This window comes from Lates calcarifer, linkage group LG12, assembly GCF_001640805.2.
Source record: "Lates calcarifer isolate ASB-BC8 linkage group LG12, TLL_Latcal_v3, whole genome shotgun sequence".
NCBI classification, from domain to species: Eukaryota; Metazoa; Chordata; class Actinopteri; family Centropomidae; genus Lates; species Lates calcarifer.
Window position 1 is genome coordinate 18,216,833 of NC_066844.1, and position 13,593 is coordinate 18,230,425.

Genomic DNA, 13,593 nt, shown 5'->3' on the forward strand with positions numbered 1-13,593 from the left:
ACATGGTGAGAAACGCTTCCTTGGAAATCAATTATGTAAATACTGAATTATGCAAATGCTAAATTTGAATAAATCTATGTGTTTGGGGAGAAAAGATTTTGGTGTGGTTTTCTATTTGGAGCCAGGAGAGGAGAGAGAAAGACAGAGACGAGACGAGAGGGCTAAACTGAGGATTAGGCTGGAGAATGTCACTGGCAGACACAGTTTGTGGAGTCAAACTCCTGATTTGGCTTTTTAATTAGGGAGAAAGAGATGGAGAGAAAGAGAGAAAGACAGAAATTCAGGCAGAGAGGAGGAAATAAGAGCTAATTCAGTGACAGCTTTCTTCCTGTCATATCTCTATGGGAATAAGTACGGTAAGCACACTCATCATGTGTGCCAGTAATAAATGCCATTGGTACAGCTGAATGCTCTCACCCGCAGCTCTTGTTTGTCTGATGCTGATGCTCGGCTAAAAAGTGTTTGTGTGGATTTGCCCTCAAAGGCAAACTGAGCCATCCACAGAGAGGTGTACACACTCGTACACACACACCTGCAATGGTATTCAATCATTTCTAGCATGTTACTGTGTCATTTTCCCTTCAGTAATTACACTTATTCACTTATACCTTGTATATCTTGCATATTGCATTGTTTATATCTACGCAGCAACTTTGTTTTCACCATATTTATATTATCTGACATTTTTGTTAACTGTCCATCATCTTTTATTAATATAAAAAACTGCAAGACCAACATGTGAATAGAAACTGAGGAAACATTTTTTGCTGCTTTAACTTTAATTCACAAGTAGGAGGTGCGGTTTCTCGGTACATGGGGTCAACGTGCAACATTGCCTCTTCTCTCTCACACACATACAGACAAAAGAAAAAAACACCTAATAAAGGGCAACACACACTGGAGGTGTGTGGACGCCAGTCAAACCATCTGCACCCATTGTTTTCTATATAGGCCCACACACAGGCACTGCCAGTTCACATCATCACAAGCAGGTGTATATCCACGTGCCATATGCCACTGTCCATTTCCCAGCATCATGTCGCATTGGAATCGGAACATCCACGCTACCACACCTTGACTATTTCTTTTGGCCACTATAGGTGTCAGCTGATTTGTGTAAAAATGATGCATGCATACTGCTGTATGACCAGCAACTGTCTTCTTTTTATTTTGAAAAACAGGGATTTAAATATTTGTAGCAATCTGTTCAAATTCAACATCCATAGTCCATAAGGGAATGCAAACAAGCCTGAAAGCGGTGGCAGGTGGCATCTGTAGTATTTTGTGGTGGGTAATAATTGGGTATGGGTAATAATTCATAATGCATAGGAAATGCAGGGTGAAAGTCCAGCATACTGGTTTGCAATAGTACTAAACTATCTCAGCAGCAACTAAATCAGGGGTTGTGCAGCTTTGGCTAGCTCTGAGGGGAAAACATGGCAGTTTCATTCTGAACTTCTTAAAGTAAGTCACACTATACTACAGTAATATTGTAATTCTGTACCTCTGTTTAAGGCTGTAAGGCTTTCATCTCGATCACTGTCAGTTAACTGTGGTGCTTTCACCAGCACCACACCAAAAGGCAGAGGCAAAGGTTTTTCCAGGTTTCTGCATCAGGGTTCCAGGGTTATTAACACATAGACTCCAAATGCACAGCCTCAATCAGGACAACTGTTCACATACATATGCATGAGCCATCGCACTAACACCTGTGGGTGGTGCACACACCTGTACGCACCCACCACAACACACATGAACTCACACTTAAGCATGCACACACAGCATACAGTAGAAATACCAGAGGCATGAACTGGTTAGTCTAGCTGTTTGCTCATTAAATGTGTGTTCTCAGGCACATAGCTGGGGGAGGTTAAATGAATTAACACTTCATCATCAGCCTGCATTCCCACCACAGACTGTCACAGAGACAATCAGAGAAAAAGAAGGAAGGATAGAGGGATAGAGAGAGGAATGGAGAAAGAGAGATGTTATTTGAATAAGAAGGACAGGTTTTGTTGAGAAGAGAATGAAGGATGGGGGGGTGGGGGTAGTATTCAGAGAGAGAGAGAGAAAGGGGAGCAACAATAACCACAGGCATTTTCTGTCTTCTCCACTCATTTGCTCCAATTTCTCTACATTTAGCCTAAAATAGTGACATTCGGCAAAGTTTTACTTTTTAAGTCTAGGGACCCAACTTCTCCACTAATCAGCTTCAAAACGCTTTTTATGCCCTAGAGAAATCTTATCCACTATAGACAGGAACAGCTTGGTCACACTGGATTCTGATTAGGTCTAGCTATTTAAACCCACCAAGAGAGTTTTCTCATTTTGACCACCTGTGCAGTTCTGCTTGGCTGCACTTGACATTGGGCTTTCTTTATCTGACAGGTCTGAACACAGACAGTTTGGATTTTGCTTGAAATCTTAAAATTGAAAGTAAAATTCACTACCAACCTTCCAACAAAACAATATTCAGGTTGGGGATCATTTGTGTAATTACTGAGCATGCATCAGCACTGCTTCAGTAAATTACAACTCTCATGGCCTCCATCAGCTCATTTCGTAAGATGAACCAATACAATATTACATATAGCGAGCAGAAACTCAAAGCATCATTAATTCATATTTTTCAGTCTTCTAATATGCATTAACATTGGGTAACAGTAAAATGTGTTTTCACATTATATATGTAAGGTTCAGTTTAAAAATCAGTTTTCCTTATAAAGGTGTATGTCACTTGGTAAACATCAGGTACATTTGATTCCACTTGTGAAAAACAGATCAAATGTTAGAAACTTCTGATTGTAAAATAAACTGATTTGCTGCACAAATCAGGTTCAGTGACATGATGCCTAGTGCTGCATTTGTTTTTCAACTTAAACAGGCTCACAATTCGCTTCAAAAATGAGAAATCTTGAAAGTTCAAAAACCTTTGACCCATAATTTGATTGTTTCAACGTAAATCATTATTCCCCTGTATGAGAACGAGCCTCAGGGAAACATTACTTTTCCTCTGGATAATAAGTCTGGTCCAGCTGTCTCATTGCATCACAGCTGCTCTCTGATGGGAGAGGTATTCCACTCCTACACGTTTGTCCTTTGAACTGACCCCCACCACCACCACCACCACACATGCACTACTCTGCACCGATCAAAATCTCCTCAGCCGGTGAGCGCTCTGCTCCTCAGCAATTACCATCGCTTGAGAAGATGGGGGAGTGTTATGCGTGTGTGCGTATGTGTGTGAGTGAGCGCGGGTGCGCACAAAGGGCTTAGCTGCTTTAACATGCAGAAAAGATGTCAAGTCTGTGATTACACTAGCTGATAACAAGTGGTTTAGCTGTGTGTGAATGTGTGTGTCTGAACTGCTGCTGTATTTTACATTGTCAGTGTCTTTGAGAAAGAAACTCAGGTTTTAAATCTGTGTGTGTGTATATGTGCACCTTCACACTAATGTCACATTACTGTGAAGGTGCTGTGGCTATGGTGAAGGCTAATGTTCACCCACTTAGTTTCAATGTAAACCTTCTCTCTCTCTCTCTCTCTCTCTCTCTCCCTATCTCTGTCTCGACTGATTAATTTTTTTTCTTTTTCTTCTTCATGATCTTTCTTCTCTCTCCCTCTCCTCTTTTCCCCTCTCCCACCCTCTAACAAGCAGAGTTGGCTCTCTAGCTGCCTGGCATTCAGAGTCAGACATCTGAATCTATTACTATACCACGCTCCAAGTCTCCTCTCTCTGCCTTTCAGCTTCTATAGCCCATCTCTGATCATGTTTCTCTTCCTCTGAGCTCTCTGGCCTAACACTTCCATGTGCTTGCTGCCTGAGCCACAGCCTATCATCAAAAATTCAGTCCTCTTGCATAGGTGGATGAGGGAAAAAAGAGAACACTTCTTTATTTCGGTGGTGTTTTTTCGACTGATTTCCTAAATGCATCTGCGCTTTTGCAAGTGACAAACATGGGATGATGAACAGACGTTGAATGCATACATAATGTTAAAGGATGATCATCTTATTGTGTTGCTACGGTCCCATTTTTTATTTCCTGGTAATCTGCCCAACAATTATGAGCAGTCATTTGCTGAAAAACAGCAGATTCATGGTTCTTATTTTAGATATACGTTGTCATTTTGGGTCAAGTGAAGAAGAAAAAATCCATCCAGAGATTACTTTGGAATTGGTTGAATGCAGCTGAACCAACATGTCCATCTGCTGCTGGAAAGCAAACACTCAAAGCAGCAGAAGTCATCTGAATTGACAGACTGAAGTACCCATAGGTTGAGTGAGTGTGGAGGGATGAGATGTTGAGGTAGTAATCTTGCATTTGCCTTCAAATCACAGATTTGATGTGTGATAAGGTCTTCAAACATGCCACAGATTAAATATCTATGAATACCAATACAGAGATAAAGCAAACATTCAACTAGAAAACATCATAGTAAAAAAGAAATTAATAAGACTAATCTACAGCAGAGAATAGTATTCAGTGATCATGGACAAATGTTTTTAGACGTAGACAGCAGGGGGGCCTGCTGGGTAGCGAGAACATCTTGTAACTGAAAGGCTGCATATTCAGTGCAAAACACAACATTTCCACTCTTGTCAAGTGCCACTTCCTTGTGTTTCTACACAGCAGTGCAGCAATACTGTTAACATGTGTGGCATCATCCGCTGTGGTCTGGAGTGTTTGTCATCTCTGGTCTGACTTTAATGAATGTTGGGCTTTTCACCCTGGTTTTCATCATCTTTCTTTTGGACAGTGTCAAATGCTTCACTCTGAGTCATCACTCACACACACATACACACACACACACTCCCCATGCATGCACACAATCACACACACAGCCAAAGGACAGAGACTGAGGGGTTGAAAAGAGAAAGATAAAAAGGTGAGAGACAGAGGAGGAGAAAGAGGAGGAATAAATGCTGGGAGAACATGTTGCCCAGCAGCACATGTTGCCTTGCAGAGCACACATCAATCCTGCTTTTTAAATCCACTGGCAAACCAAACATGCTTCAACAATGCCATCTAGTGACTATATATGGGCTTACATCTCGATTCCTTATGACACCTTCACCAGCCATTGCACTGTCCACCCACAGGTGAAAAAAAAACACTAATCAAATGAAATTATATCCATCCATCCATTATCTGTACTGCTCATCCTTTACGGGTCGCAAAGGGCTGATGCCAGTACCAGCTGACATTGGATGAAAGGCAGGGTACAGGTTGGAATTATATCATACTGCTTCAAAATCCTACTAAATGAGCACAGCCTGACTGACATTCACCAGTATACACAAAATTACGGATGTTATAGAAAAGACGAGGTGTGAGAAATCAGTGACATCAGGAATGACCAAATGGGCGCAACACCTCTTATCACACATTTCAGCTCAGACTGTATAACTGACAAGATTCTTATATCAAGATGTTGTTATTTACATTTCATAAAAGATGTCAATTTCTGTAGTTACACAGCTTCATTGGGCTGGAAGTTCAGCGTCAACTTGATGATTCATGGGAGTCAAGGAAATGTCTCTCCTGGGTTTGGCAATATGGCACATGAAGAGTAACTTAACATGGAAACTGCCTCCAGGGTTTATAAAGTTCTGTTGTGGAGTATCCAAATATGCATGTAACACTACAACATGCATATTTAATATGATGCAATACAAACTTTCAGTAAGAATTGTTGGGTTTATAACAATGGACGACTATAAACCCTGAAAACGTCAGCTGTGTCATGTATCTGTATTGTTTCAATATTTACTGGTTCTTTCTAATTAAGTTCTTTACATTTACAGAGGGCTATTCATTTCTGCTAAACTGATCTGGATCAAAACTGTACCCTCTGATGCTATCATCCATAACTGTTTTTTATTGGAAATAGCAAATTAAAGCTAGCTTTTAATATAGAAGACTACAAGCAAACCAACTGGCAGGTTACAAATATTCACCCACAACCCCCACACAGGTAGGGAAAGTCGATTCTTCTCACACACCCAGGAAGCTTCTGAAATTCAATAGCTTAAAAGCAGATGCTCGTTATTGTCTGTGTTTGTGAGTGTGTGTGAGTTGCTCAGCACTGAATGCCTGTGCATACTAATAGGATTTTATTTGCAGCACGAATGTCACCTCTGAGGTAGAGAGACTAGTCGGGGGAAGAAAACAAACACAGGAGGTGCTAATGAGAGAAAGGATAGGAGAAGAGACTAGGTGTTAATGCAACTTGTCGTCTCTTTCGTGTCTTCGCTCAACGTGTAACTGTTAAGGCCTAAATATAGTCTCAGAACAAGGTAGGATGACAGGTCAAAAAACACATGTTGTATATACCTCGTAAGAGCACCTTTGTAGGTGGGATGAGCAGCTGGATGTCAATGAAGCAGTAGTTAGAACAGATAAATAAATGAATAAACAATGTACAGAAAATATTATATTGTGGAGCACACAGGCGGACACATTTCCTGGATAGGGTTTAATATAGATGTGCAAACTTAAAGCCCCCCTCCACTCAAAAATGTGCACCATTTGTTGTTACTTAACTCTAATGTTTGACCGATCACTGTGCAGAATGATATAGAGTATGTGCAGAGTTTGACACTAGAAGGCTGTTTTCAAAGTCATCTGCTGAAGGTGGAAGGTTTCTCTGTGCTCACCTTGAATCACACATTTATCAGTGTGATTTTGTGACAACAATCATGATTCAGTATGAAAGTAAAGTGACAAGGTGGGCCAGGCAGGCCGGGGCAACTTGCTAACTTCAGTAAAAGAAAGAAGTTATAGAACTAGAGGCAAAACACTGCAGTTGCTTTCCATCACTGGGGACAGCTCTTGGTGAGAAAAGGAATAAAGTTTGATGCTGAACTCATGACATTTCTTATAGACTGGTAACTAAAAAGTTGTTAATGCTAATGTGGGCTATGTAGCGATAGCAAAATTTAAAATAGCACCTTTAGTATGTAAATTTAACTTTTCAATTGAAAAAACATATTGAACACAAATTATTTGTGTATTATGAGTATTTTTATGTCTTAAAACATGTCTGGATCTTTGATTAAAAATGTGGCATGAAGGTGTGTTTAGAACTTGATCCTGATCTAAGTGGCTCAATCTTCATACACTACATGACAAAATATGACACAGAAGGAAGGAATTAACACTATCAAGTGCTACACAATGAAGCCGTTTGTACCAAACAAAAACTGAAATATATTACAATATAGCTTTAAAATATAATACACTAGATGTTAAGAGAATATAGTATTGACTAAACTGTGAATGAACATTTCAAGTGGATATCCCTCTATGACACACACAATCCTCTGATATAAACTGACACAGAGCCAGTTTAATTCACAGGTATGCATATGCGCAGACACAGTTATATATAGTCCCACTGGTGGTGGTTGGTGCTGAGACAGGAGTAAATGGCTAATGTGAGTGTTCCTGACAGGCAGCCTGAGGCAGTGTGGGAAGCAGCTCAGCTCTCTGACAGGTGTTGCCTCCCCACTTTCCTCACCTCCTCGACACCCCAACACTAAAACACAGGCTGCATGCTGGGGAGCCAGGAGTGCACGTGTGGAAATAGGCTGAGGGTTGTTTGCTACATATTGTTTGTGTATTGTGATAGCGTCACAGCAATGTGTGTGTATGTCTATGTGTGTATTTGTCTTCTCCTCTGGGAAATAAGGCAGCTCCCAAACTACTCAAAGTGGAGCATTTTAAGATGGAATAGGGAAAGACAGAGGGGTGGAGAGACTTTTTCTTTAAGTCACCAGCTGTGTTGTTGCTGGTGGATGCAAGGTCGATGGAAAATGCTAAGAAGAGAGGGAAGCCCACCTGCTAAGCACAGATATTTGATAGTGGTGGAGCTCTTGAATGAGATTCGCAAGTCCTTTCAATCTCTTCAAAAGCTAAAGCCATGTAAATATATATATATAAACAAAGCACATCTTTCTTTTTTATCTCAAGAGTGAAATATTTTTTTGGTTTGTTAAGTATGTGTGACATTTTAGACAGCAGATATATCAAGCTGGAGAACAATGAATGTGTTAGACAGTTAAGCAGGGAAAAAGTGAGAGTCAGAGGTGAGACCAACAAGGACAGGTGAGAAAGAGGAAAAGGTGGAAAGTGAGCAGCGATGGATCACATAAACACTCAAAGTTGTATGCTGTCTAGACTTCTCACACACGGCATACATCAGCTTCAATTCTATTATCACCTAAAAGCAGCAGAATCCTCCCCCTTCAGTTTACTTAAATGTACAGATAATGTACAGGTAGAATTCTGCTTTGCACCTATTCCAAGCTAAAGTATGAGTCTCCTTTAATCCATGTGTTTACAAAAAGATGCTGAAACCTGTCAAACACTCCCATCAATCAATGACAGAGCTAATTTCCTACTCTACACACACAAACACAGGTCTGCGCACACACACTGATAGGCTGTATTGACTTGTCATGTCGGTAAAAGTAGAAAACAAGGGTGCAAGGGGAGAGTGTTCACTTTCTCATTGTGATACAACATCATTAAGCATTTGGACCCATATCAGTGTAAGTTAAGCCAGCGGCTTCACTCAGTGTTCATTACAGATGGCTGGCACACCGAAAAGACACCGCAGGACAAATCAATTGGAGAGGAGTGACAGAGAAAGGGAGGGGAAGGGGGCTGTAGGGAGATCCACTGTGTTTAATTTTAGCAGTTATACAGTAACAACAGAAACTGTCTCTTCAGTGTTAAGACACACACACACATGAAACTCACATATATGTAGAGATTCTTCTAAAACAAATACAGTACATACGCACACAGACACACACACACAAATGTGTCTAGTTCTTGAGTCAAGCTTAGTGAAACAGTTTTTTCTCCTTTTTCCATCAAAATCCTTATGAGACTCTATGGCTATCACCTCTCTTTCACTCCCACACAATGCACTGCTGCAGGTTGACTCATTAACAGTCTGAATCTGACAAGACTGTGTGTCAACAAGCATACTGGAAACGAGAAAGGAGCTGTCATCAAGTCTACGTGCAGACAACAATCAATGCAGTCACTGTGCATACACAGGGGCAGGGTTAATTAAACTACAGAAATGCATATAACACCTGAGACTTTGATGAGAGTAAGTGCAAAATGCATCATAAAGAAAGCATTGTTAATGTCTCTGTTCATCCAGCAGTTATTACTGTTATTATTAATACAGCCTGTTGAAATGGATGATCATACTTATACCCCTACCATGTGCAAATGGATTCTGCTCTAATAAAGTACAGATACTGTACATTTCCATCATTTATGTTGCATCCACACCACTTACATAATCTATATATAATCTATCATACCCATCTTATCATAGATAAACAAAGGTACTTTAACAGCTATAAAACTGCATTTCATTTCCTGAATCACAATAATTTTATTAGGCTATAGTTTTATTTATTTTTTTATTAACACAGAAGCTGGGGTTGCGGATGAGTATCCTACTAATTTAACTCACTGGTGTATCAAACCAGAGGTGCCATTCAAAGTGTAAACAGTAGAGGGTGCTGTTGATGAATACAAAAGGTTTCTGGAGGGAAAAAGAACCTATTACTTCTGCCAATTACAAAAAATGTTTATAATATTATTTTTCTCTCCACTCAAAACAACATAAATGTTATTGAAGAATGTGTTTTATTGTCAAAACCTTTTCGTTCTCTTTTTCAATTTTATTTTTAAGCTTAATTCAAAAAGGTTACCATAGATTCTGTAGCGATGCCAACTTTCTAGGCTAAGCAAGATTAATTGATAAAGACATGATGTTGGAGGCTAATATGCTCATTTTTGTTATAAAAAGTCAGATGTAAAAGGGATAGATGCCCTTGTCTCTTGTGGTTTATCAAGACACACAAACAAAAAGAGGTTAAGAATAAATAAATTATAATAATTGTTTTTGATTAATTTGACTGAGCATATTCTTCAGGATACTGTTATTTAAGGTACAGGGTTACATGTCACAGCTACTGTGACAACACAGGCGGTCTGCCATTTTGACAAAGTGTAAATTAAAACATCAAATCAATAGTTTTGGGGGATATTTAGTACAATAAAGTTTGATTCAACAGGTCTATTATTGGAAAATACAGCTTTGGCCCTTGCCAGGGCCCAAACTTTTTTACTCACCAGCATCTTAGCTCTTTCATGCTCCTCACGGGCCTTCCCTTTCTCAATGATGAGGGCAGGTGTCAGATCATCCAGGCCTGTCATGTCTCTCTCTCTCTGGGCCAGTCTGGCCAACTGTTCCTGGACCAGGGCCTGCTGATGCTCAAAGCTGCAGCAGGAGAGGATAAGAACTGTTTTAACCTTTGTACCATTATTTATCCAGGACAAGCCTGCAAAACGTACTACCCAATAAGATCAAGAGGATATCGGTTTAGATCAGAAACAATATCTATATTTCTGGAATAAAGTCTCCAAAAGTAAAAAATAAATACAAATAATAATAATAATTAATCCATGTCTTTAACTGATTAATGAATACCACGTACCATGATTGTTTGTAATTTAATTAAAGTATCAGATTAAAATCAAATCAAGTTATGGCTTATCATGAGCTACAGTCATACTATGAAAACATGAGAAGAACACAAACCAAGATATAATACAAGCTATATAATGCAATCTAATCCAAGAACACTATATGGCCTGAGAAATTACCATAAGCTTCAATGCCACATAGACTCAACAAAATCTCATGATTTCTAGTTTTATTGAAAAGCAATGGTATTGGGTTGTTTGATATACAGTACCTACAAAATTGATATACTTGGCCCAAATATATATTACATCTAACAAATTTTCATGAAACAGCATTAGCATGAGAGTGGACTTGCTTGTTAATCTACAGACACTCACGGTAATATATGACTATTCTAACAATACAGCAATATGCCAGTACAGTAAATCAGCACAGGAAGTGTTGACAGGTCACTCAGCATGTAAATACTGCAAGTTAGCGTCAAGTGACTGCTATGGTATACATGTGTCACCTCCACTGGTTAGAAGCTGACTGTGTTGACACAGAAAGCTCAACTTTAATGTATGAAAATGTATGTTACTGCAAATACACCATTTACCATAATGAATTTGCAATACTTAATTGATACCTGAGGGAGGTATCCAATTTTGAGTCAGTCAATATTAATGCACTATTATAATACATAGTAAATATAATATAATATAATACAGACACAGTTATGGTGTCCTTAACTTTGCATGTCCAGCCAAACATGAAACAGCCAATGAAACTTGATACCAACAAAAAAAGACAATGATCAGGACATTATGAGCACCTACTCTTTGCGCAGTTCTTCTTGTATTTCTGTAGCAGAAGGTCCTGTTGGTTTTGGACCTGAAATTCAAATGGGATGAATATCAATACTATGAGCACTTAGAATATGGATCAGTTCCCAGGACAGATGGAACAAATGGTAACTGCTATATGAAGGGTTAAGGTCTGGACAAAATGATTTGTTTTAAAGTTGACTAAAACTGGTCCTCCTTTTAAACTGTTGTCTCTAATATTAATACAATTGTCAAGTGACAGCTAAATGTAACTTCAGTTACAATAATATTTACATACAAACTTTGATTATCAATTAATAACATTTATTTGTGCAACTGTCTTCACAAACCCTGATGTGGTGGCAGCTCCAGGCTCAAACTCTCTGAATTTTAGATTAAATATTCCAATAAAGTACACACATGATAGTTTATGATTACTATGCTCTGTCCTTTCTATAATGAACAGTATAAAAAAAGTCACACAGCAGTAGAGTTGACCTTTATCCTGATACTATTCCCATCAGTCAATATATGTGGACATACACTCAGTTGGCTGTTTATTGGGTGCACAGAGCTAAATCTAATGCAGTCTAATAGATCAGTCTGGTAGTAAATCCTTTTTCATGACACTTTCAGAGTCTGTTTTTTGTTGAAACTGTGTTAAACAAGTGTTGATTCAAGTGAGTGATCATTATAGAGGCTGTAGTTTGTGGTGCTGTTGAAGTGTATTGCATTATTATGAGAGGTACTCCTATTATTTTGTTCACCCAATTCATATCAATAAGAGTAGGTTATAAAGCAGACACACCACTATGTATAATGCAATACACTTTAACAGCAGAAACAACAGGAAGCATTTGTTGCAGGACTGTTGTATTAAGACTGCATTCGTTTTAGCTAGGTGTACCTGATAAATTGGCAAATGTACACATCTGCAGAAACAATGGGCCTCCCAATGGGAGCTGTAGGAAAATAAAAGTCTCTGACTGGGACATACTCGGTGGTGGTTTGTGACTGTCCCATGGAGATGGTGGTGGCTTGGCGCTGTCAGACCCCTGAGATTCTCTCATCCGCCGGAGCACATCCTCTGAGAGCTGAACAGGAATGTGGAAAAGAACACATTCACATAAACACACATATACGAAGCCTCTGAAGTGTGTGCAGGATAGACTGTGTGCCTTTGTTAAACAGAAGAGTAAAAGCACACTCTACCCTCCAGTCCTGCTGAAGTGTCCTTGTGTAAGTCACTTACTTGCCTACCAGATTTAAGACGTGCAGCCTGTACGGTTGCGCCTGACCTCTCTGTCCTTCCTGAATAGTAGGACAAAGAGTAGCTAGCAGCCTTAATGAATGTACACATGAACATATTATTCATTTGTTCTTTCACTGTGCAGTGTGTAGGTTCACAAGTGGGACACTAATTGTGTGCTTCTGAAACTAACCACAGTTGTGTTTTACACCGTCTGCCATTGATATAATTTTTATCTATATTTAATATAACATGACAAATACTGTAACTGCCTTATATAGCATATCTAGCTAATGTAACTAGAAATTTCGCCAGCAAATAAACGTGACATTTCACTTGCCTGCGTCAATGTGCCCTTATCTGGCCATTACTACTAGCTACAAATTGTAATTCGTGAAGCTGTAAGGATAGCCTACTGACCGTTTACATACCGTATAGCGGTAACTGGGCATAGAGAAGGGGTATGACCGGGTTCATTTGAGGACATGGGACCTGACAGCCTTTCAGCGCACCTCAGACCGACACCACCGCAAAAGCCCCATTAGCTAACCGTCATTAGCTTCAGTGTTTACGACTAAAAACGCAACTGATTCAAACTTTGGCTTCATATTTCCCCCGTTCAGCTGATACATTCCGTTATATCTACCTTCACGCCTTCAATTACTGTGACCTTCTCGTCTTCGTCCAGTCCGAATGACACTTTCCTACCGGTGCTGCCATTTGCTCCCATTTTGACCAGCCGCCCGTTTCCACCTGATAAGAAAAAAAATAATAGTAAAAACCCTGTCCAGCGTTGATGACAGGGACACACAGAAAGCGGCAGGAGAAGCCGCCAAAGCGACTGGTGGTCAAAATACTCCAATAAAGGTCATTCTGGCGCTGCAGTATCCTCAAAGCTCATTGGTTGGATGAAAAAATTCGGACCCAATGATTCATGGCCGTGGACCTCTGTGTACTGGGGGTAGATGGGAGTTGTAGTTATGCTACAGCCAGACTAGTGTGAGCTAGTTTCTAGTG

The 13,593-nt window shown here is 39.6% G+C and overlaps 1 protein-coding gene across 4 annotated transcripts in view; it reads right to left on the reverse strand.

Moving 5' to 3' along the window:
• Positions 1 to 13,462, reverse strand: part of LOC108884027 (MICOS complex subunit mic25a) — a 49,840-nt gene extending 36,378 nt beyond the window's left edge. The window contains exons 1-4 of one of the 4 annotated variants that reach the window (XR_007814272.1): positions 13,223 to 13,462; positions 12,325 to 12,421; positions 11,340 to 11,394; positions 10,167 to 10,314 (exon numbers count right to left, since the gene is read on the reverse strand). Coding sequence is in view for 3 of the 4 variants with exons in the window: in XM_018677634.2 (XP_018533150.1) it covers positions 10,167 to 10,314; positions 11,340 to 11,394; positions 12,325 to 12,421; positions 13,223 to 13,306 (384 nt within the window). In the remaining variant the exon portion in view is untranslated. Of the gene's footprint in view, positions 1 to 10,166; positions 10,315 to 11,339; positions 11,395 to 12,324; positions 12,422 to 13,007; positions 13,044 to 13,222 lie in introns of those variants that run through there. The other 3 variants (XM_018677634.2, XM_051074391.1, XM_018677637.2) reach the window with 3 other exon arrangements.
• Between the last annotated feature and the right edge of the window lie 131 nt (positions 13,463 to 13,593).